This window comes from Ipomoea triloba, chromosome 3, assembly GCF_003576645.1.
Source record: "Ipomoea triloba cultivar NCNSP0323 chromosome 3, ASM357664v1".
Classification (NCBI taxonomy): Eukaryota; Viridiplantae; Streptophyta; class Magnoliopsida; order Solanales; family Convolvulaceae; genus Ipomoea; species Ipomoea triloba.
Window position 1 is genome coordinate 23549386 of NC_044918.1, and position 26135 is coordinate 23575520.

At 33.2% G+C, this 26135-nt stretch overlaps 1 protein-coding gene and 3 non-coding genes across 4 annotated transcripts; 3 read left to right on the forward strand and 1 right to left on the reverse strand.

Moving 5' to 3' along the window:
* Positions 1 to 4091: 4091 nt before the first annotated feature.
* On the reverse strand, positions 4092 to 5883 carry LOC116014377 (60S ribosomal protein L9-like). Its single transcript, XM_031254423.1, has 3 exons — positions 5381 to 5883; positions 4634 to 4756; positions 4092 to 4429 (listed from the first exon to the last, which is right to left on the reverse strand). The coding sequence occupies exons 1-3, from the start codon at positions 5753 to 5755 to the stop codon at positions 4340 to 4342; spliced, it is 588 nt and encodes a 195-aa protein (XP_031110283.1). The 5' UTR covers positions 5756 to 5883; the 3' UTR covers positions 4092 to 4339.
* Positions 5884 to 20986: 15103 nt separating this feature from the next.
* On the forward strand, positions 20987 to 21060 carry TRNAI-UAU. The gene has a single exon. It is a non-coding gene; the product is annotated as a tRNA-Ile (tRNA).
* A 2265-nt stretch (positions 21061 to 23325) lies between these two features.
* On the forward strand, positions 23326 to 23399 carry TRNAI-UAU. The gene has a single exon. It is a non-coding gene; the product is annotated as a tRNA-Ile (tRNA).
* A 2314-nt stretch (positions 23400 to 25713) lies between these two features.
* TRNAI-UAU lies at positions 25714 to 25787 on the forward strand. Its single transcript has one exon. It is a non-coding gene; the product is annotated as a tRNA-Ile (tRNA).
* Positions 25788 to 26135: the final 348 nt, after the last annotated feature.

Consider the following 26135-nt stretch of genomic DNA (forward strand, 5'->3'; position numbering starts at 1 on the left):
CCGCCCCCACATTTTAAGTATTAATAGGATATCTAAAATCTATCCATCACTCGTAAGGAACCTTATCGAGTTACTTGCAGGGAACCTTCGTTAAAATGTTTTTGCTTGTCCAAACAACATTGCCTCACCCCCATATTCTTGGGGTAGGCCCGAACATATCAACGTTTTGATATTCGTGTTCGGTAGCATCGTTCGATTGAGGTGAATCCACATTATACTCTCGAGTATAATAACAACATAGAAATCACCCGAAGGTGTTTCTTATTGATCGGATTTAAACCGCATTAATTCCATAATTAATTTGGTTTTTCCAACTTTATTCTTATAAAGAATAACATACCGCTACAACGGTCCTGAAAGCAATAAGCAACCTACTTCGCGCAAGGTGCATGAAACACCCTTGCAATAGTGCAACGAGACACCAAATTGCGTCCCACAAGAGGTACATGAAGTCATCTCTCGCAAGGTGCAATTGGCACATCTCGCAAGGTGTAAACACCTTTCAATTGCTTCCAAAATCACATAGTTGTAAAGAGCCATGTTTAAACCCACTAGCTTGAGCTTGAATTCCATTTTAATCCCATTAAACACTACGATTAGTGCCTTAACCAATGGATTAATTTGGCATTAAACAAGCCATTTGGGCGTTAGTGCCGTAGAGCACTTTCTTAGTGAATTTAATTGGCATTCCAAAATGCCAATAATGCACTAAACCGTTAGTGTACGAAACACTATTACGTTGGTATGTTAGTAGTTCATAAAACCCACTTTCCCAGTAATGAAACATTTATCATTAAGCGGTTAAGCTTTATAATAATTTTTACATAGGTACTACCACGTACTGACTTGCTAAATAATCAGTAACACATTAAGCCTTTCGTTAGTGCTACAACATTATAACTTAAGCTCAATCAACAGATTATTGAACCATCCATCATTTGTCTCAAATTAATTTTACACTAGTAAAATTTGGAATTATTGATCAAGTTCATTATAACACAATTAACGAAGTGAAATCAACCAAATTTCCAACTAGTTGAGTCAAACCATTATAATCGTATTAAGAATATCAATTAAAATATTCAATATACTTGAGCCGTGACGCTCACGATTATAAGGTTATCCCAATTTTTTGACAAATGATTTTTTGTGAAATCTAGAACTGAGGTTCTTTACGTGATTTCAATCACGTGTAACACACTAGTTACATTTCGTTAAGGTCATTAACCAGTTTAGTATTTCTCAAAAATGCTACATACGCACAAAGCATATTATATATTGAATCATACACCAACATTATTATATGAAATAACTCGCATGTATGTCGTGATTCAATAATCTCAATGGAACATATGTATTTTTAAAACACTAAAAATATTACAAGGATACTACTACAAATTTATTAAAAATAAATTTAACTATATAGGAGATTACATTGGAAATAAAAGTTCCTAATTTCTATCTCGTAGTAGTCCTTCCAACCGTGTGCTTTGTTCCATTTGATTAGCGGTCCACTCCCTTAGGGTGGTCTCATCACAGCACATCGGGTATTAAAGGAATCTGGTTGTGACATCACTCGTCCAACCATCCACCGCATCCTTTAATCATAGCGAAGTTGTCCTCAACCTTTTCACCAGGATGACGATTCGCTTCGTAATGACCCTTCGCCTTCTTCACATAATCTTGTTTAGGACTAAGCTTTCGCTTGTCCTTCCCTCAATTATGATCGAAGTAGTTGGTCACACTACCACAGTCCTCGGACCATATATTGATCACGCCACCGGATCCTCCGTGGCTATTAGTTGATCCATTTGGTACCGAAGGTACCTGCATCGTTGGAATAGATTCCATGATGCCTACACCGTTCTGTGAACCAATGTTCACCGGTGCCTGGGAAAGTGCAACAACGTTGCCGTTCCCTCCATTATTGTTCACAACAACATTACGGTTCTCGTCCCCATTAACAATCAAAGGCAAAGCGGGATTTTCCATTTCTCCGTGGTATTCGAGAATTAAGGAAAAAGATTATGGATAAATAAGGTTTTAAGATTGTTGGAAATAATTCTCGAAAACTCAAGAAAATGGAGAAAATAGAAAATCCACAGAAAATAACTAGGAAAATTAACCTACAAAAGGTTAGAATAAACCTGGAAGAGCACGGGGACGAAGGTGGACGATGATCTTGGGGACGAAGGTGGACAATGATCTTTGGGGTATGTTGTAAGCACGAGTCGTGTTGCCACTCTCCTTAAAACCTTATTTACCACCTCCAGGGGTGCTGGAGTGTTACGGTCTAGATTTAATTTCCCAGGATAAAACGTACTACGGCTCCTGCGTTTGAGCACACAAACTTGGAGCCCGGCGAACGAGAACGTGGGATGAACACAGGTGGCTAGAAGGAAGGATGAGCAGAGTTTCGAGGTGGAAAAACTAAGTATTTTCGTTGGCTTGTATGACCTATGTTTTGTGTGTAAATCTACTGCTCAAGTTAGAATAATATATAGGAGATGAAGGATTAATGGCATTTAACATGACATTCATTTCTGGTATTGTAACCTCCTCCCACTAATAAGAATTAAATCTGTCACTAGACGTGCGCCATAAGCACGTGTCTAACTGTTTTTTTTTTTTTTTTTCATGTCAAATACTCAACACTTAGGAGAAAAATGTGCCTAACAATTATTATCCCCATTAGCTAAAAACCACTATTCAATTTCTTCTTACCTATAAAAACTCCAAAAGATCACTAATGGAATTGCTCTTCTCCTCCTGTCGAACGCATAAAAAACTGTCAAAACTTTTTTTTTTCTCAAAGACCCAACTGCTGTGACCGCTCTTGGAACTAAAGAGGGAAGGGTTGCTATTTTGCTTTTTGAAGTTTCTGTTTCTAAAGCCTTACAAGAAAGAAAAATGTCTATTTCCCAACCAAAATTTTCTTATTTATAATGTTTAAGAAAGTCTATCTTCATTATTTCAAATAATAAAAGAAAAATATTACATTCGTGTTATTTTATCTATTATATTTATTATTCATTAGTCAACCCAATCTTTTCTTATCTATTACATTACTGCATTAGTTAAACCAACTATTTATTTCTTGCTTAATTACATTAGTATTTTTAATAATTTTTAAATTTAATTTTTTATGTTTAATAGTATTTTTAATTTTTAATACTCCGTATAATTTTTAGATATATAAATTTATTTATATATTTATTCTAAACTTTTTTTTTTTGAGTTCTACTGACTCTGTTACAATGTAGTATCTGTTCATAACTACTTTCTCAACCTGCGGAAGCACAAAGAGTCAACGAACCCACTCCCTTCCACATGGGAGTGTACACCAGGTGCCGCTTGACCACAAAACCTTTGGCATATTTATCCTAAACTTAATCAAACCAAACACATAAAATAAAGAATAATACATTTTTTTTGAAAAGAAAAGAGTAATACTTTTAATCTCTCAATTGTAATTATAGTGTAAATTTAATCTCTTACTAATCCATGATATAATTTTTTTTGTAAAAATCCATCATATAAATTTAATACTTAGGTTCTTCACAAAGTAGCATATTTCGTTCCTTGAAAATTGACATTACAATAAAATTTTGAATAGTTAAGAGGCTAAATCCACACCACAATTAGAAAAAGTAAATGCGTCATTTTTTCAACCTAAAATATTGTGTGATAAAACACCCTACAATACTCATCTCGATAATTGACATTGCAAGATGAATTTTTTCAACCTAAAATATTGTGTGATAAAACACCCTACAATACTCATCTCAATAATTGACATGCAAGTTGAATTTGGCTCTCAAAACTTCTCAAAAAACTTTACATAACACAAAGCCACTACTCAAAGATCACCGGTGAAGAGTGCCTTGTGACCCAAACAAACAAACAACCACACAAAAAGGTAAACCAACCATAATTCACTAACTCAAACCAAGAAAACCAATTGACTAGCTCAAACCAAGAAAACCAATAGGCAACTTCTTAGGGAGTTCAATCTAAACCCTTGGCCAACTAGTACAAGCAGAACCAGAGACCCCAATGGCAAAATCATCATACCTAACTAGATACATAAATTTTAACACAAAGCAAGTGCATACTTCTATATATTACTGAGTAATTCAAATATGATGAACAACAATCAAACAAAACCATACAGATTAAGAAAAATGTAAACCATACTGAATAGTTGATACAGTAAACTCATGACCTCAACACCAAAATCCTTAACTTAAAACAAGTATAACTGAGGCTCTAAATTGTGTTCAACATAAAGGGAGAAACAAATACTCCAAAAAACAGTAGTCATACACCCACTAACTAACTACTCATCTTCCTGGGCTATAGTTCCCTTTTCACTCACATAGATACCATCAAGAAACTTTCGGATATCCTTGTTCTTGACATGACATTTCTGAAAGAAAACACATAAAGAGAAAATCTCAGTTTCAATATATTCAATATACAGTGTCCGGTTTTAATTGGTACTGAGAATTAAGCAGGTGATGCAATTTTACACTAAAGTATAACATATAAATACTTGAGAAACAGAACATGCCAGCCCAAGAAAACAGACAAAGAAAATAACAATATTGAACAGTGTACAGAAGTAACTTACCTGGTTTATAAGGGCACATGATCGAGAAACAAGCTCAATGTCATTGCCATCCAATACCAGTTCATCCTTAACTTTTTCAGATCGAAGAACAGTCACACCCTCAAGCATTTCAACTTTCCTAACCTAGGACAATTAAAGGGGGAAAAAACTTTCAAACTCCTAACAAAATTGCTTACTGAACAAAGCAAATACAGATGCAACCAATGCAGTACTTGCTTAAATGCATTAGACAATAGACATAACAGACACGCATTCAAAGTTATGAAAACATTTATTCTTCCAAAAGTTATAAATGTTTGCAGATCATGCTTCATTGATGCTTTTGCATATACTTCACAAATCACAACAAAGTTAAGAGTCCAAAAATGATGTTTTCTTAATTCATTGAAATTGCATTAGGCATAAGAAGCAGCCTTGTGAATTTACATACAAACACATAGACTACAACTGAAATACAGAATCAGTTTAATTTCAGCACACAATGTCACAAAATCATGTTCAAAAAGCCCATAAACTTAGCAGACATTCCAGACAACAATCAAAATAGGAAACAAAGCAACAGGGGAAACACAATCAAAACCCTAGAATTACCGCTAGCAGCATAACAAAACCACAGCGATCTAAACACTAAGAATGGCACTACGTTCAATCTACTGAAAATGCAACAGACAGAATAGCAGAACTGAAGAATAAAAAGGAAAAACATTAACTCCAATATTTTCTGATAAAGGAAATTAAGCATAGTACCTTCTTCTCGCCAAGGAAGTTACGGATTTCAATACCCTTGTTGGAATTAGTGATGGAAGCGTTGATGGGAAAGTGAGCGTAGACAAAGCGCATCTTGTAGCGGTAGCCCTTAGTGACGCCGGTGATGAGGTTCTCGACGTGGCTGAGCGCGGTACGTATAGCGGCGGTGGTTTTGCGCGATCCGAACCAAGCATCGACCTTAAGTTTCCGTTTTCCGGTGGCCTCGTCGGTGATGAGTTGGAAATCGAGGTTGAGGTGCTTGAAGTTGCGGACGAGTTTGCCCCTGGGACCCTCCACCTCAATTTCCTTCGCTTTAACCTTGATCTTCACCCCATCTGGGATGTCCATGGTCTCTGAGGAGAGTATCGTCTTCATGCTGTCTTTCCCAACAGTCAACACACACTCCCTCTCTCTCTCTCTCTCAGAGGCAGCAGAAAAACCCTAGGAGGAAGAAGATTATATGAGAGCGAACTGAAAACCCTAAAAACTTGAACGGGTTTTCTCTTTTGTTGGGCCAAGAGTAAAGAGAGCTCGCTTCTTCAACTGTTAGAAGTTCAAATATGGGCTTAAATCAACGTTCTAATAAACAAATTACGGACTAATATTGAATTAAAGAATTATATCTTAGATTTATAAATGAAATAGTCCAGTCCTTTTTATCAAAATATTTATATTTGATCCTAATATTATTGTAGCATTATTAATTTTTGTCCTCCATCAACAAAATCATTAAAATGTCGTTAAATATAAAGGCATTTTGATTATTTTTATACAAAGTGAGTTGACTCCGCTATATTTTTATTTTTTATTTTTGAAAAAATATGTAATTGAAGACCGAAATGCATTTGTATTTAACGGCGTTAAAATTATTTTGTTGATAGAAGACAAAAAATATCATGTTATAATAATACTAGGATCAAATGTAGATGTTCGGATAAAAAAAGACTAAAAGTTGACTGTCACCTATAAATCTATAACCAAAATGGAATTAACTCTTCAATTAAATATTACGGACTATTTCTTAGCAAATTATTGTGTGGACCGCAATTCAAAACGACGTTGTTTTGATGTTAAAAAAAATTCCTTGCTTCACGCGCATGTTAGAATAATAAACATTATCGAGTAAGATAATGTATTTTATGAGTTAGAATAATGTACTTTATCTGTTAGAGAAATGTACTCTATATGTATTAGAATAATGAAATTTTTGGGATAAGATAATATATTTTATGAGTTAGAATAATGTACTTTATGTGTTAGAATAATATATAATGTGTTTTATGTGTTAGAATAATGAAATCTTTGGAATAAGATAATGTATTTTATGAATTAAAATAATGTACTTTATGTATTTTTGGACCAGTGTTCGCACAGTTGTGTGGACTACGATCCACACAATAATGATTCTATTTCTTTGGGGCTCATTAGGCTTATCTCATGCATGTTTTGGGCTGATGGAGGTGCCTTGCTTTCACATTAATGAATTATTACGTGGACCATGGTCCAAGATCATAAAAAATATTTTTTTAATATATTAAAAGTACAATATTTGTGTACTAATATACATTATACAAAATAATGTACTTTTAGTACTCAAATAATGTATTTTCACTTAATATAAGGTACATTTATTGTGACAAAAAATAATAAGGTACATTTCTAATTTACAAAAAGTACATTATTTGTGTACTGATGTACATTATACAAAATAATGTACTTTTAGTACTCAAATAATGTATTTTTTATGAATATAATGTACATTTTTAATATACTAAAATTATATTATTTTTGTACTGAATGTACATTATTTGATAGTATACAAAATAATGTACTTTCAGTATTAAAATAATGTACTTTATGTAGACAAATAGTGTACTTTTTATTTATGGTTCACGCAGCTATGCGGACCATGATCCACACAATAATGCTCCGGTGTTTGCTTGTATGAACAATTTTTTCAAACAAAAAGTTTTCTTTAAATTTGAGAAAAATGGATTTTTTTTTCAATTTGGTTCATGAAAATACTTTTTCCACCAAACAATGTTTTACTCAAATATGAAGAAAAGGTTTTTCAAGCTCAACCTTGGTATTTTATTTTCTATTGACTCACTTTGCAATTTAGAATACTATACTATGCACTTTGACACTAAATATGTATTACTGGATAACTTTTAAAAATAATTGAAAAAGTTAAATTTTAAAGGCTAAAGTTTCATCTAGCACCATGAACTATATCCAATTATTCATGCCGCACCTTGAACTTTCATATCGTATATATCGAGCCGCAAACCAAAATAAAAAATTCACCTAGAACTTTTAGCAGGTTTCCAGGTCTTCCAGCTGACATGACGCAGGTTTTCAAGTGATGTGGCATTTCTTTTAACATTATGTTGTCCATGTAAGCATTTACATATTAAAAATAATTTTTTTTTTTAAAAAAAAAACAAAAATACAAACAAACAAAAATTAGCATTTCTATAAATTTGGAAAATTGAAAAAATACTAAACAATAAATTGGCCAAAAAATATAAATTCTGAAAAAAAAAATTGAAACATTGGAATTGCAAAATTGAAAAGAATACATTATAAAAATAAAGAGAATAAAATTCTGGTTATTTTAATATAATAATTTTTTTTTTAACTTTAAATATGTAAACGCTTACATGGACAAAATAAGGTTAAGAGAAATGTCATATCAGACGCCATGTCAGCAAGAAGACCTGAAAACCTGCTAAAAGTTCTAGGTGAATTTTTTATTTTGGTTTGCGGCTCTCATATATACTATATGAAAGTTCAGGGTGCGGCATGAATAATTGGATATAGTTCATGGTGCTAGATGACACTTTAGCCAATTTTAAATCTAAATCGTAAAGATTTCATAGGAATGGGGCTGAGAGACTTTATCCCATCGAGCAAGATTGGCTGTGTGAAGCCAAACCATGGAACACGGCTAGATTTACCAACTTCCACAGGCTTAAACAACAATTTACTTCTCGGTGCCAAACAACGAAATGAATTTTCAAAACCAAGCACCAAAACACCTTTCACAAATTTATTACTCCCTCTGTCCCATTTTACCTGTCCTATTTACTATTCATTGGTCAAACCAACTATTTCTTTATTGCTTATTTTCTTTAGTAATTTTTTTTATTATTTTTAAATTTAATTTTTTATTTTTAATAGCACTTTTAATGTAGTTTCTAAATATATAAATTTTATATATTAATTCTAAATTTAATATTATGAAAAATTGGATTAAAAATAACTTCATTCAAGCCTCGTTAAACGAACCAAACAACCAAAATGGGACGGAGGTAGTATAATTATAAAGTTTTCAATGGTTACAAACCACCTACTTTTAGATTAATGAGATCTATGTGGATTTGGCTACCAAAAATTCCTAGCAGTGAAGAACCCAAACAAGTGTGGGTACCTAAAATGAACTAATCTTTTTGTAGGATATTTGGTACTTTGACAGTGGATGTTCACGACACATGACTGGAGAAAAGTCAAACCTAGTGCAATTCAAAGAAGTCAAAGGACCAAAAGTCATTTTTTGTGGAAATGGAAATCATGGAATCACCAAAGGAGTAGGAACAATTATCAAGAATGGTTTGAAAATAGAAGATGTTTCCTATGTCGAAGGATTAAAGTTCAACCTACTGAGCACAAGTCAATTTGCGACAAAGGCTACCTTGTGGAATTTTGTAAAGACAAATGTCAAGTCAAAGATGAGTCTACAAATGAAGTAGTACTCATAGGAACAAGAAGAAAGAATATGTACGTTGTAGACTAGAACACAACCAAAAGCTCAGTGTGCCTAGTTGGCAACAATTTAAACGTGACTAGTTGCCAACAATTTAAACGTGACTAGTTAGGAATGACACAGGAAGCTCAACCACTTAAACTTCAAGACTGTCAATCAACTTGCAAGGAGAAACCTTGTAGAAGGCTTACCAGACATAGTCTATAAAAAGGACAAAATGTGCAATGCATGTCAAAGAAGAAAGCAAATCAAATCTTCATTTAAGTCAAAGACGCATAAATCAACCTCAAGACCACTAAGCCCACTTCACATGGATCTATTCGGTCCAGTCGGCACAGTAAGCGTAAGTGGTAACAAATATACTCTTGTTGTTGAAGATTTTTGTAGGTACACTTGGACTACATTTCTCAAGAAGAAGAATGAAGTTGAGCAAGCATTGCCAAAGCTATTGAAGCAACTCCAAAACGTGAAAGAAATGCAAATATAAAAAATCCGAACTAATCGAGGAGCCGAGTTCGTGAACAACATAATTCAATCATTCTGCAAGTCACATGGAATTTCTCATCAATTGTCTACTGTAAGAGCACCCAGTGTTGCAAAAATCTCGCCTAGGCGCCAGTCGACTGCCTAGCGTATCATCTTAAATGGTGGTCTAGGCGGCTGGCCGCTTAGGCGCTGATTGCCTAGGCCTCATAGGAATCGACTAGGCCGCCTAGTCGGCCAATTAACTATTGTTCTTCTTTTTTCAATGGATTCTTTCACTCAAAACAACATCGTTTTGAACGAAATAACCCTAAATTGTATAAACTCTAGATATTTTTAGGTTAATATTTAATATTTTAGTATTAACTATTAAAGTATTATATAATTTATAATTATTAGTCTTTAAAAAATTGAAAATACTTAAAAATAAATTTAAAATAAAAAATAAAATAAAAAAATACATTGGCGCTTAGGCGCCGATTAATCCCCACCTAGGCGTCCTAGGCGTCCTAGGCGCTAGGCACTCCCCGAGCACCTAGTGATTTTTTCAACCATGAGAACACTACAACAAAACGGTGTAGCCGAGAGAAGAAACTGAACACTCAAAGAAGCAACACGTGTGTTGATTTCAGCAGCCGGATTCCTTAAACGTTATTAGGCGGAAGCAATTAACACTTCTTGCTATACTCAAAATAGAAGCATGATCCACAAGAAATACAACAAGACACCATACAAACTTTGGAAATGGAGAAAACCTAACATTAGCTATTTTCATTATTTTGGTTGCAAATGCTTTATTCATGTTAATGATAAAATGCATCTAAGAACCTTTGATGAGCGTGCAGATGAATGAATTTGCTTAGGTTATTCAACTACCAGTAAGGCATTCAAGATTTTGAATAAAAGGATGATAGTGGTTGAAGAATCCATACATGTTGTATTTGACAAAAAATCGTTCAACATAAATGTTACACAAGATATGAATATCGTGCAAAATAGTAATGAAAATCAAAATGATTTTTATGATACTAATGAATCTTTTAAAGATGATATTTTGCAGAGATTACATGAGCTAGAAATTAATTCTCTAGAAAATCTCATCTACCACACATTAGAAAGAAATGGAGTTGGAGGTGAAATTAATGATGAACATGCAAGCGAAACTGGAAATGAAGTTGGAATTGATGAAAGAGTCGAGGATCTACCAACCACAAGCACACAGCCAATCAACACCATAAGAAGCTCGCACACCTTTGAGCCAGATCTAAGATGGTTAAGGGATCACCCTCTAGAACAAGTTATTGGAAATGTGCAAGACGGCGTAAAGACAAGATCTACAATAAGAGATACCTTATTCAGATGTTTCTTGTCACAAATTGAACCCAATGAGATAGACGAAACTCTAAGTGATCCAAGCTAGATAGATGCTATGCAAGAGGAACTCAATCAGTTCAAAAGGAAGGGACGTTTGGGAACTTGTTCCAAGACCAAAAAATCATAACGTTGTTGGTACAAAGTTAGTCTTTCGGAACAAAGCAAATGAAGACGGCGTGATTGTTAGGAATAAAGCAAGGCTAGTAGCAAGGGTGTACTCACAAGAAGAAGAAATTTTTTTGATGAGACCTTTGCCCCGGTTGCAAGACTTGAAGCAATTAGAATCTTCTTAGCCTACATTGCATTCAAAAACTTCATATTCTACCAAATGGACGTCAAAAGTGCATTCTTGAATGGATTACTCGAGGAAGAGGTTTATATTAAACAACCCCCATGTTTCGAGGTAAAAGGCGATGGTGATAAAGTTTATAAACTAAAGAAGGCATTGTATGGGTTAAAACAAGCACTTAGAGCTTGTTATGATACCCTATCAATGTTCTTAATTAGTTGTGGTTTCACCAAAGGCCTTGTTGATAAAAATTGATTCAAAATTAAAGAAAGAGCACATTTTATTAGTACAAATTATGTTGATGATATTATATTTGGTAATACTAATAATTCTTTGTGTGAAAAGTTCTCTAAACTTATGTAGAACAGGTTTGCGATGAACATGATGGGTGAATTAAATTACTTCTTGGGCTTACAAGTCAAACAATTTAAAGAATGAATATTCTTCAATCAAGCTAAGTACACTAAAGACCTGATCAAGAAATTTGGCCTTGATAGTAAATCCTCAGTAAAAATACCCGTGAACACATCATTAAGACTAGACAAGGATGAAGATGTGAATGATGTCGATTAAACAAAATATAGAGGAATGATTGGTTCACTCCTATATCTCAATGCAAGCATGCCAGACATATCTTATGCCGTGGGATTGTGTGCAAGATTTCAATCAAAAGAGAGTCACCTCACTGCCACAAAGAAAATCATAAGATACTTAAAGGGCACAACCAATGTTGGATTATGGTATCTTAATGGTACTGACTTTACTCTAACTTGTTTTTCATATGCTGATTTTGTAGGATGCAAGATAGATAGAAAAAGCACATCCGGGACATGCTATTTCTTAGGGGGGAAAACTTGTATCTTGGTTAAGCAAAAAATAAAATTCAATAGCAACCAGTGCCACTGAGGTCGAATATATAGCTGCAGGGAGTTGTTGTGTACAAATTCTATGGATGAAGCAACAATTGAAAGATTATGGAATCAATTTCGCAGACATTAGTATTTTCTATGACAATACTAGTGCTATTGCGATCACACAAAATCCAACTTCACTTAAGAACAAAGCACATCGACATTCGACATCATTTTATTCGAGATCAAGTTGAAAGAAGGACTTAAAGATTGAATACATCCCTACTGAAAATCAAATTGCCGACATTCTCATAAAGCCTTTGTGCGAAACAAGATTTGATACTTTAAGACACGAGATGGGCATGATTGAATTGAGCTAAGTATTTCAATCTTTATTCAATGATTGATTAAATACTATATGATTTTATTGCATACTATGTGTTATAATTATGTTACACTTATTCCATAATCCTCAGACTACACAATTTGATAACACTCCCTATGTGACAAAATTTTCTGTCTTGAAATTAATTATTGTGTGAAACTAGAATTAAATTTTGGCTAAATGTCATTCCGCACCATTAACTATATTGGATTATTCATGCCGCACCTTGAACTTTCATGACGTCCATTTCGATACACAAACCATTAATTTTTTTTCATCTAGCATTTTTCACAGGTTACTATGATGACATGGCACAAGTAATTAGCTTATGTGGATCTTCTTTTTAAGTCAACCCAAAATTTTTAAGTAAACCCCAAAAATCAACGCCTCACGCTGCTCCTTTCCTGTGCCTTCAGCCGGACCAGTGCTCACTAGACCAAATCACCACAGCCCTTCCACAATCCACTGCTCCTCCCCTCCCTTGTGGCAGTGTGCGCCGAGCCCACCGACGACCTGCCTAGGGGTGATCGCGGTTCGTTCCGGTTCCGAACCACCGATTCACGATTCCAAGGTTACACAAACTAGAACCGAAACCTTATATAAAGGTTCCGATTCCGATTCAATTGGAATTTTTTTTAGTATATATAATTACATATAATATGTTTTGTTATTATAAAAACATATTATAATTTTTTTAATTATTATTTTGGCTACTACCTACTGGCAGTAGCTAAATATAATTTATATATATATATATATATATATATATATATATATATATATATATATTTATTTATTTATTTAGCTACTGCCAGTAGCTAAATGCCTAAATATAAGAATTTTTTTATTATTATTGTACGGTTTCGGTACCGGTTGTTGAGATGGAAAAGGTTTAGAAGAAAACAAAAAAATAAAAATAAAAAAGTAAAAAAAGAAGAAAACAAAAAAAAAAAAGTCCAAGTTAGCATAGATTACCTATAACTTGTAGGTAACCTGTAAAAACTGCTAGATGAAAAAAAATTAATGGTTTGTGTATCGAAATGGACGTTATGAAAGTTTAAGGTGCGGCATGAATAATCCATTATAGTTCATTGTGCAGGATGACACTTTAGCCTTAAATTTTTCTTGTATATTTATTTATATTTCTTGGTATATGAGCATGTAATTTTGTTATTAAAAATAAAAATAAAAATTTATCCACTATTCTCTACACGGCAATGGCTGCTCCTATAGCAACCCAAACTACAAACCCAGAAGCTAAAGGCAATAAACCTGTTCCCAAACCCAACCTATCAGTTTTGGGGAAACAAGTTATCTCCAAGCAAATTTTAGATCTTCAAGATTTTCACAAAGTTGCAGAAGACAAAGCCCTAGTAAATCAGATCTTTCAAGCTTTGGAGAAAACTGGTCTTCTAAAGCTCTACACTTACTCCTTCACATGTATTTTTGATGAAGACGTAGATGATTTCTATTTAAACTCATCTGTTAAAAATGAGGTTATATCATCAACTGTGAATGGGATAGGAGTGGAAATTAGACCTAGTGATATTAAACCTAGTGATATTAATAATGAAGTTTTTGAATTGCTTGAGTCTACTTTGGATGTTGAAAATCATGCCTTTAATCATCAAGATTTATGGAATATAATCCAAGGAGTAGGCATGCCTGAGTAACCAAAATTTTCTGGATTTAAAAAATTCCTAAAGCTAGAAGTTGAGATGTTTATTGATATTTTATATAAGTGTGTGGAATGCAAGATGGGAGTTTTGATGAAATTAAGCCTAAGAAAATATCCTTGATAAATACTATATGGTAAGGGATGCAATTTAATTGGGCAGCACTTATCTGGAAGAAATTGGCAAAGTTATGTATGAAGGCAGTACCATTGAAAAATAATAAATTCAAACAAAAAATTGGTTATGGATTTATTATTACTGAGATTTTGATCAAAAAAGGAGTCAACATGAGAAAAGGGAAAAATGTTGCCTACTACAAGTATCTGTTTACGAACACTAAAACCCTTAAGAGGAAGCAAACTGATTCCACAAGTAGGGCAACCCAAAGTTCTTATGCACCTACTACACAAGCTGGTCAATGAAGGAAAAGAAAATCCAAGGTTTTTGAATGTGAAGATTCTAATGAACCATCCTATGTGGTTAGGAGCAATGCAAATGAAGAAGTTGTAACTTCAGCCATGCAAATCATTGTTACTATGCCTCATGTATCTAATGATGAAGCTACTCAACCTATCTTATCTTCACTTCCAATACAAAAAGAATTCCCTAGAAGTAATGTGGAAATTGCTACAAACCCTATCACTCCTCTTCAAATTGAAGAGATTGATCATGAGTTACTTGAAGTAAATAGGAAACAATTTTTGGATGAGGATCCGGTTCTAGCAACTGATGTAATACCCGGTTATTTTACTATATGATTCATAATTATATAAATTTATTATTAGATATTATGTGACCCAAAATTATTTTGAGGATATTTTATTAATATCATTTTAAAGATAATATGGTTTCCTAATTATCTTATGAATATTATATTGAGTAATATTTTCCCAATCTGAGTAGTCATAATATTCCTAATCCTAATTATATTATCCCTCTACATATAAATACCGTTCCTGAGATAACCCTAATTCTATGTATTTCTTTCCTCCCTCTGTGTCGCCATTCCCTCTCTCCCAAACAAATAAAACCCTAATTTTCTCCCCATTCATCATCAATTAGTCTCAAACTAGCAGACAATCAAGGATCATCAAGAATTTCTAGTAGGTGCAGTAGAGTTTTGGCTCTAGATCATAGTAAGTATCACCAAAATTATTTCTTTTTCTCAATAAAAAAATTATTATTTTACTAAGTTTCTATTGTGAATTGTGTATAAATATATTTTGTGTGATATATAATTATATGGTGATTTTATGGTATTAAGAAATAAGGGTTCTATTCATTGTAGCCACGGTTTAATTTGAGAAAATTCTGACAGGCGCAGTTTGAAATCAAAATTCGTGAAAAATACTTTTTGAACTCCGATTGGCCTGAAATTTTATTTAGAGATCCTAAACTTATTATACTTTTTGAAATCCGATTGGAGATATGCTTCATTATTTCTAGAAAAATTTCGTAAAGTTGTGGCAGTGTGCTGTCAGTTAAATTTCTGTGCAGCGCAGTGTTGGGAATAATTTCGAAAAAAACTACTTCTAGACATTGGATTGACTTGAAAATTTTTGTGTATAATCTAGACATGCTGTACTTATTATCTGGAAAATTTTGTGTTAAAATATGCTACCAATTTTCCACAGAAAATTCTACAATCCATGGCATAATTTCTGAAATTTCTGTCAGTTTCTGTTTCTTGTGTCTTGTTGATTATTTGAGCCATGGAGAAGTTGTTTACTTGAGATTATATGCATATGTGTTGGTTACAGAGGTTGGAATGTTATGTTAATGGGAGACATATGAATATTTTTGGAAAATTTATACATTTGTATATGAAATTCAAATGAATGTTATTAGTAGTATATGTTTTAGTTGGCTACAAAGCTTGTGATCGAATTTTGAAAATCTACCATCTTGGAGTGGCATTTGAGAAATATTGTTATTATTAACTTTATAAAGATGAAGGATAAAATCATTTGTTGGGTTGTGATGATGCCCTTAATGAATTTTAAGGTTTGTGTAGTATCCTGTGGTGAAATTCTGGATACTTGGGTCAAAACCCAGTTTGTTGTGAGCAGTAGAAACATATCCTGTCTCAAGAGGACTTTTAATTTTGTTATTTTGAGGAGTGGTTAGCGGAGTCTACCACTAGGGTATTTACCCTGTTGAGTAGTAGTCATTAGAAACGTATCATGACTACTAGGACTAGTTACTACCCATTGGACTTGGAAATCCATTGGGGGTGTGCACACTTAAGGTATTAGTTCTGTTCCACTTAAATGGGATTTTTGTGTAGTGTTCAGTAGAGTGATTACTGTTCACTAGGGCTTATTAATTAAGACCCTGCCCATTATTTGAGATTAAATGGGATTTATGCGTAGTGTTCAGTAGAGTGATTACTGTTCACTAGGGCTTATTAATTAAGACCCTGCCCACTATTTGAGATTAAATGGGATTTATTCGTAGTGTTCAGTAGAGTGATTATTGTTCACTAGGGCTTGATAAAACAAGACCCTGCCCATTATTTGAGATTGAATGGGATTTTGTGTAGTGTTCAGTAGAGTGATTACTGTTCACTAGGGCTTATTAATTAAGACCCTGCCCATTATTTGAGATTAAATGGGATTTATGTGTAGTGTTCAGTAGAGTGATTACTGTTCACTAGGGCTTATTAATTAAGACCCTGCCCACTATTTGAGATTAAATGGGATTTATTCGTAGTGTTCAGTAGAGTGATTATTGTTCACTAGGGCTTGATAAAACAAGACCCTGCCCATTATTTGAGATTGAATGGGATTTTGAAACAAGACCCTGCCCATTATTTGAGATTGAATGGGATTTTGTGTAAAGACCCTGCCCATTATTTGAGATTGAATGGGATTTTGTGTAGAGACCCTGCCCATTATTTGAGATTGAATGGGATTTTGTGTAGTGTTCAATAGAGAGATTATTGTTCACTAGGGCTTGATGAAACAAGACCCTGCCCAATTGTGTTGAGATTGGTGTTCCTCCATGTATATGTAAATGTATATATTAACAATCGATTTTGAAAGATATATTACTTTTGAAATGTTCCTAAAATTTCTATTGTGGGAAATATTGATTTGAAAATTATGAATTATGAGTATTTTTTAGAAATTATGAGTTTTGGAAGTCTTCATATTTTTGGAGAACTGTGAGTCCTTAGAATATTGTGAGAATTGCTTATTTGCATATATATGTTCCAATAATTTATATGTACACATTTATACATATTAATTATTATCTACAAGTTTTTGCTCATTTGTGCTATGTGTAAATAGTTATTCTAGGAGGTGAATTAAATCTTACTTAGCTTTGCGCTAACTTTGGATACTCTTTGAGTATATTTCAGGTGATGATTGCATGATTTGGAGCATGAGAGCGATTTACACCCTTCTATATTAGTATTTGGAGTTTTATTTTATTAGATAATCTAGAGGTTGTATTTAAAAAAAATGTATTTAGTTCCTTGTAGTAGTACAAACTATGGGTTATTTTTAGTAATTGTTTTAGCCTGTGCGTTTAGATATAAGTTTTATCTAAACGTGGAGGTAGCATCCCTATTTTCTGTAGTTTTGGTTTTGGGCTTCCGCAAGTATAAGATATTTTTAATTAAATAAATCCATTTTTAATAAAAATATTTTGGTTTGAAAAATGGGGGTGTTACAACTGAGTTGTTTAGAGTCAAAGAATGAAGATTATGGAGGATAGCTGAGTACAAATCTCATGTCATGTGTCGATCCGGAGATGGAAAGAGAAGAATTGTTTGCCCTTTCTTGGTTAGGGACAACTGACATTGCAGAAGCTCTCTAATTGTCCATAATTGATCAAGTTTATTCTAGTAAATTCAAGTCAAGCTAGCAGGTTCTAAAGAAAAATTGCCATCTTTTGTGAACTTAGAGGAAATTGATCAAGCCAGTTTACATGAAGGGATCCAAAGATCATTAATAGATTTTCAACATCATCCTGGTGCAACATCAAGTGCTCAACCAGAGAGTGCACCAATGCAGGGGGAAGGTCAGATTAATGAGAATGAACTTGTTGATGTTTGTGTACATGATAAGCAAGTCACGACCTGTGAAGGTTCAAACATGCAAGTTGTGGAACCTGTTGTCAGCCATATTGTTGAAATGACCCATGAAGAAATGTTAGAGGATCCTGTGATGATTTCGGGTCATTCTCATGCAATGGTTCAAATTGTTGAATCAAGTGAAGAACTTGGACGAATTCTAGTCTTAGTTGAGAGACCTGTATTGGAGACTAAGGAGATCTCAGTTGGAGGTTGTGAAATTAACAGGATTCCAGCAAAGGTTGAGGTTGAGGAACTAGCTACGACTTTAGCTACGGTTCCAATTGAAGTTAAAAAACTAGCAGAAGCTACAATTTTAGCTACAATTTCAACTGAAGGCACGATTCAATTAGATGAACAAGCCATAGTTCTAGCTATAGTTGATAATCTAGTGGTCACGGCTATGGTTTCTGATGAGCAGGTCACGACTAAAATACCAATTATTGCTACGGTCTATGATGATGAAAATCAAGCTGAAAATATGGCTAAGGAATTTGAGGAAGTCATGACCACGGATCAACAAATTATTCCATTCACTGCTACTGTGTCCCATTCACAAGGTGAAAAATTCAAGAATTCATTAAAAATCAAAATTCTTTGATAGAAATAGATATCCAATTTTCTGAAAATTTAATGGATGTTCAAGTTGAGTTCCCAGAAGAAATTCAAGACAATGTTAAAGAAGAAGAACAGGCTCTATCAACAAAAGAAGAAGAAGAAGAAAAGTGGTTATCTCTTAAACATCTGAGACTAGTGAACCAAACAATGATAATGATCTAGACATGGAAGTAGCAACTGAAGAGGAAGGACAAATGCAATCGGTTACAATTCCCATTCATAAAAAATGAGCAGAATTTGACAAACGAATCCTTGATCTGCTGAGCTCTTTATTCCTCAAAGTGGATGAATATCAGGAAGAAATTAACACATAGTTTGGAAAGGTGATAGAACTCAAAGGAGATATTAATAGAGATGCACATGAGAATATATTCAAATAATTGAGAAGTTTGAATGATCAACAAAAAATATATAACCGAAGTGCTGCTATATTCTGCTGAGAAGAATGAGAAAAAGTGGGATGAATTTTTTTTGAGTTGGTGCAAGCCTTGGAAGCGGATAAACAAAGAGGAAGATACAATGGTGCTAGTGGTTTCATTCAATTTGCAGGTACGACATGTCCAAAATTCAGTGCTACTGAATACTTCAGAGAAGAGCAGCCCAAGTATACTTTGAATGATGCACTTCCTATAGTCAAGAAGCAGCCCAAGAAAGATCGAGTTGCATGGGTAGCATATCAAAATAAGAAACTGGAAGATGAACTGAAGAAGGGTCCTAAAGTTCCAAGAAGGAAAATGTTTTATGTGTATGATGGAGTTTATATGATGCATGAACTAATGAATTATACAGGTCATGAAGGCAAATACTTGGATGGAGAAAGAAGCTTTGTAGAATGCATCAAATTGTTTCGTTAAGGAGTGCTGCTAAGAGGATCCGTTTAGGAAACCTACGGATACTACATTACTGGCTAAGTTCATGACAAGTACAATAATGAAGGAAATTTCAAAGGCTTAAAGGATCATATCAACATAAGAATCGAAGAAGAAGCTAAAGGAAAAAAGGAAAAGATGATTTGGGTAATGTAATTTAACTTTGAAACTGCTTTTGTGAAATATTTTCTATAACTCTTATTTATGTTTTGAATTAGTTTTATCATATTTGTTAAGTTTTTTTTTTTCAGAATTGTTTTTAGATTTAGTCTATATCAATTGCATGACTGAGAATCTTTTATAAAAGGGGAAGAAATTATCTTTAATCTCATATATGCGTTTAGGAACATTTTCTATCTAAAAAAACAATTCTTGTAGGTCATATATTTATGTTAAAATCATCAGAGGCTAGTCAAAATAACATAAATATTCAAGATTAAAAAAAAAAGAAGAAGAAATTGACTAAGCCAAATGACTGAGTATAAGTTTTGGAATCATCAAAAAGGGAAAAATTGTTAAGAACAAATTGTAATTAGATTTTTGATGAGCCAAAATGTAATATAGGATAAAACATTTTAGTCCCCTATTTATTTTATTTTTGTATGAGTCTTCTCAACAAGTTCAAGAAATTATTTTTCCGGAAGAAGAAGAAGTTGGTACGTGAAAAAGAGCCAATAAGAAAACTAATTTGAAGCCTATGATCTCAAACTAATTTTTAGAAGAAATTATTTTGAAGATTCTATTCTTGGAAAGAAGATACAAATTATAGAAACTAAATTTTGATTTTTGTAATAAGAAAATCAGGCATCTCTTTATTTAAAGGAAGAAATCATGTTATTTTTGCTAAGGAGAAAATCATGGATTTGGATGGCGATACACGTTGGATTTGTTTATAACATAGCAATACAATCCACTACTAACATGTCCCCATTCGAAATTGTGTATGGTTTTAATCCTTTGTCTCCCATAGATCTACTTGTTTTACCTTACACTGCGCATGGCAGTTTGGATAGCGAGGAGCATGCTATGAAGATTAAGCAAGTGTGTATGACCAAACCCTAACCCTATTCCCTTTGTTTCTATAGGTAATTTACTCTGTACCATTGAATTGAGAACGTTCCTGGATAATCTTATTTATTCCATGATCTACTTGGGACACACAGTGGAATATAATTATGTAAAGTTATGTGCTTTTATCTTACTTTAATAACACAGGTCCTGTAGCTCAGTTGGTTAGAGCGTTGGTCTTATGAGCCGAAGGTCGCGGGTTCGAGTCTTGCCAGGACCATTAAATTAGCTATTCTATTCTCGGTTTACAAAATCCCATGTTGACCTTATTTATATCCTCAACTTTTCCTAAAGAACTAATTTGTACTAGCGGTGGGCATTTTGGTCTTCGAATTTTTAGTTTTGAAAAAAGGGTTCGATTCGGTTTTAGACCCCTGAATGTCAACATTTCCTAAATTTTTGAACATATGACCAAATAATACTATTCACATAATTAATATCCAATATCTAAACATTATATAACGAAATAGCAAATCAAAGTTCAAACATACTACTAATATCCCAAACTTCAAATATTACAAACTTGAAACATAACATATCTATCCAAAGTCTAATACCAACATAACAATTCAAAGTTTCAAACACAATCAACATATCCAAAGTTAAACACCAAAATAACAATTCAAAGTTCAAACACAAAGTTCAAAGTCATATCTTGTTCAGTTGTTAATCNAGCAGAATTTGACAAACGAATCCTTGATCTGCTGAGCTCTTTATTCCTCAAAGTGGATGAATATCAGGAAGAAATTAACACATAGTTTGGAAAGGTGATAGAACTCAAAGGAGATATTAATAGAGATGCACATGAGAATATATTCAAATAATTGAGAAGTTTGAATGATCAACAAAAAATATATAACCGAAGTGCTGCTATATTCTGCTGAGAAGAATGAGAAAAAGTGGGATGAATTTTTTTTGAGTTGGTGCAAGCCTTGGAAGCGGATAAACAAAGAGGAAGATACAATGGTGCTAGTGGTTTCATTCAATTTGCAGGTACGACATGTCCAAAATTCAGTGCTACTGAATACTTCAGAGAAGAGCAGCCCAAGTATACTTTGAATGATGCACTTCCTATAGTCAAGAAGCAGCCCAAGAAAGATCGAGTTGCATGGGTAGCATATCAAAATAAGAAACTGGAAGATGAACTGAAGAAGGGTCCTAAAGTTCCAAGAAGGAAAATGTTTTATGTGTATGATGGAGTTTATATGATGCATGAACTAATGAATTATACAGGTCATGAAGGCAAATACTTGGATGGAGAAAGAAGCTTTGTAGAATGCATCAAATTGTTTCGTTAAGGAGTGCTGCTAAGAGGATCCGTTTAGGAAACCTACGGATACTACATTACTGGCTAAGTTCATGACAAGTACAATAATGAAGGAAATTTCAAAGGCTTAAAGGATCATATCAACATAAGAATCGAAGAAGAAGCTAAAGGAAAAAAGGAAAAGATGATTTGGGTAATGTAATTTAACTTTGAAACTGCTTTTGTGAAATATTTTCTATAACTCTTATTTATGTTTTGAATTAGTTTTATCATATTTGTTAAGTTTTTTTTTTTCAGAATTGTTTTTAGATTTAGTCTATATCAATTGCATGACTGAGAATCTTTTATAAAAGGGGAAGAAATTATCTTTAATCTCATATATGCGTTTAGGAACATTTTCTATCTAAAAAAACAATTCTTGTAGGTCATATATTTATGTTAAAATCATCAGAGGCTAGTCAAAATAACATAAATATTCAAGATTAAAAAAAAAAGAAGAAGAAATTGACTAAGCCAAATGACTGAGTATAAGTTTTGGAATCATCAAAAAGGGAAAAATTGTTAAGAACAAATTGTAATTAGATTTTTGATTTATTTTATTTTTGTATGAGTCTTCTCAACAAGTTCAAGAAATTATTTTTCCGGAAGAAGAAGAAGTTGGTACGTGAAAAAGAGCCAATAAGAAAACTAATTTGAAGCCTATGATCTCAAACTAATTTTTAGAAGAAATTATTTTGAAGATTCTATTCTTGGAAAGAAGATACAAATTATAGAAACTAAATTTTGATTTTTGTAATAAGAAAATCAGGCATCTCTTTATTTAAAGGAAGAAATCATGTTATTTTTGCTAAGGAGAAAATCATGGATTTGGATGGCGATACACGTTGGATTTGTTTATAACATAGCAATACAATCCACTACTAACATGTCCCCATTCGAAATTGTGTATGGTTTTAATCCTTTGTCTCCCATAGATCTACTTGTTTTACCTTACACTGCGCATGGCAGTTTGGATAGCGAGGAGCATGCTATGAAGATTAAGCAAGTGTGTATGACCAAACCCTAACCCTATTCCCTTTGTTTCTATAGGTAATTTACTCTGTACCATTGAATTGAGAACGTTCCTGGATAATCTTATTTATTCCATGATCTACTTGGGACACACAGTGGAATATAATTATGTAAAGTTATGTGCTTTTATCTTACTTTAATAACACAGGTCCTGTAGCTCAGTTGGTTAGAGCGTTGGTCTTATGAGCCGAAGGTCGCGGGTTCGAGTCTTGCCAGGACCATTAAATTAGCTATTCTATTCTCGGTTTACAAAATCCCATGTTGACCTTATTTATATCCTCAACTTTTCCTAAAGAACTAATTTGTACTAGCGGTGGGCATTTTGGTCTTCGAATTTTTAGTTTTGAAAAAAGGGTTCGATTCGGTTTTAGACCCCTGAATGTCAACATTTCCTAAATTTTTGAACATATGACCAAATAATACTATTCACATAATTAATATCCAATATCTAAACATTATATAACGAAATAGCAAATCAAAGTTCAAACATACTACTAATATCCCAAACTTCAAATATTACAAACTTGAAACATAACATATCTATCCAAAGTCTAATACCAACATAACAATTCAAAGTTTCAAACACAATCAACATATCCAAAGTTAAACACCAAAATAACAATTCAAAGTTCAAACACAAAGTTCAAAGTCATATCTTGTTCAGTTGTTAATCCATCATCACATATCACTATCATGATGTTGCCGTGCTGATTTGCGGATCTCTGTATAACAAAACAAAAGGAAAAAAACAAGATAAATAATAAAATATTAAAGCATAAAGTAATATAGTACATTAGTATTAGTATATACTATACATAAATTCATAATTTGCAGGTACTACATGTACTAGAGGTAGAGAAAGAGGAAGATCCAATGGTGCTAGTGGTTTCATTCAATTTGCAGGTACTACATGTCCAAAATTCAGTGCTACTGAATACTTCAGAGAAGAGCAGGCCAAATATACTTTGAATGATGCACCTCCTGTAGTCAAGAAGCAACCCAAGAAAGATCGAGTTGCATGGGTTGCATATCAAAATAAGAAACTGGAAGATAAACTGAAGAAGGGTCCTAAAGTTCCAAGAAGGAAAATGTTTTATGTGTATGATGAAGTTTATATGATGCATGAACTAATGAATTATACAGGTCATGAAGGCAAATACTTAGATGGAGAAAGAAGCTTTGCAGAATGCATCAAGTTGTTTCGTTAAGGAGTGCTGCTAAGAGGATCCATTTAGGAAGCCTACGGATACTACATTACTGGCCAAGTTCATGATAAGTACAATAATGCCAAGTTTGTAGGAAATTTCAAAGGCTTAAAGGATCATATCAACATAAGAATCGAAGAAGAAGCTAAAGGAAAAAAGGAAAAGATGATTTGGGTAATGTAATTTGACTTTGAAACTGCTTTTGTGAAATATTTTCTATAACTCTTGTTTATGTTTTGAATCAGTTCTTATCATATCTGTTAAGATTTTTTTTTTTTCACAATTGCTTTTAGATTTAGTCTGTATCAATTGCATGACTGAGAATCTTTTATAAAAGGGGAAGAAATTATCTTTAATCTCATATATGCGTTTAGGAACATTTTCTATCTAAAAAAACAATTCTTGTAGGTCATATATTTATTTTAAACTCATTAGAGGCTAGTCAAAATAAATTAAATATTCAAGATTATTAAAAAAAAAAAGAACAAATTGACTAAGTCAAATGATTGAGTATAAGTTTTGACATCATCAAAAAGGGAAAAAATTGTTAAGAACAAATTGTAATTAGATCTTTTATGAGCCAAAATGTAATATAGGATAAAACATTTTAGTCCCCTATGAGCCAAAATGTAATATAGGATAAAACATTTTAGTCCCCTATTTATTTTATTTTTGTATGAGTCTTCTCAACAAGTTCAAGAAATTATTTTTCCGGAAGAAGAAGAAGTTGGTACGTGAAAAAGAGCCAATAAGAAAACTAATTTGAAGCCTATGATCTCAAACTAATTTTTAGAAGAAATTATTTTGAAGATTCTATTCTTGGAAAGAAGATACAAATTATAGAAACTAAATTTTGATTTTTGTAATAAGAAAATCAGGCATCTCTTTATTTAAAGGAAGAAATCATGTTATTTTTGCTAAGGAGAAAATCATGGATTTGGATGGCGATACACGTTGGATTTGTTTATAACATAGCAATACAATCCACTACTAACATGTCCCCATTCGAAATTGTGTATGGTTTTAATCCTTTGTCTCCCATAGATCTACTTGTTTTACCTTACACTGCGCATGGCAGTTTGGATGGCGAGGAGCATGCTATGAAGATTAAGCAAGTGTGTATGACCAAACCCTAACCCTATTCCCTTTGTTTCTATAGGTAATTTACTCTGTACCATTGAATTGAGAACGTTCCTGGATAATCTTATTTATTCCATGATCTACTTGGGACACACAGTGGAATATAATTATGTAAAGTTATGTGCTTTTATCTTACTTTAATAACACAGGTCCGTAAAGTTATGTGCTTTTATCTTACTTTAATAACACAGGTCCTGTAGCTCAGTTGGTTAGAGCGTTGGTCTTATGAGCCGAAGGTCGCGGGTTCGAGCCCCGCCAGGACCATTAAATTAGCTATTCTATTCTCGGTTTACAAAATCCCATGTTGACCTGATTGATATCCTCAACTTTTCCTAAAGAACTCTATTCTCGGTTTACAAAATTCCATGTTGACCTGATTCATATCCTCAACTTTTCCTAAAGAACTAATTTGTACTAGGGGTGGGCATTTTGGTCTTCGTATTTTCAGTTTTGAAAAAATTAAACCATCAACATATCCAAAGTTAAACACCAAAATAACAATTCAAAGTTCAAACACAAAGTTCAAAGTCATATCTTGTTCATTTCTTAATCCACATATCACTATCATGATGTTGCCGTGTTGATTTGCGAATCTCTGTATAATAAAACAAA

What these genes read in the sequence shown, in the direction of transcription:
- LOC116014377 (XM_031254423.1), bottom strand. Translation starts at nt 5,755, where the DNA reads ATGAAGACGATACTCTCCTCAGAGACCATGGACATCCCAGATGGGGTG. An exon ending in ACTTCCTTGGCGAGAAGAAG is followed by an intron (nt 4,757 to 5,380) that starts GTACTATGCTTA and finishes TAATTGTCCTAG; the next exon opens with GTTAGGAAAGTTGAAATGCT. An exon ending in CATGTGCCCTTATAAACCAG is followed by an intron (nt 4,430 to 4,633) that starts GTAAGTTACTTC and finishes GTTTTCTTTCAG; the next exon opens with AAATGTCATGTCAAGAACAA.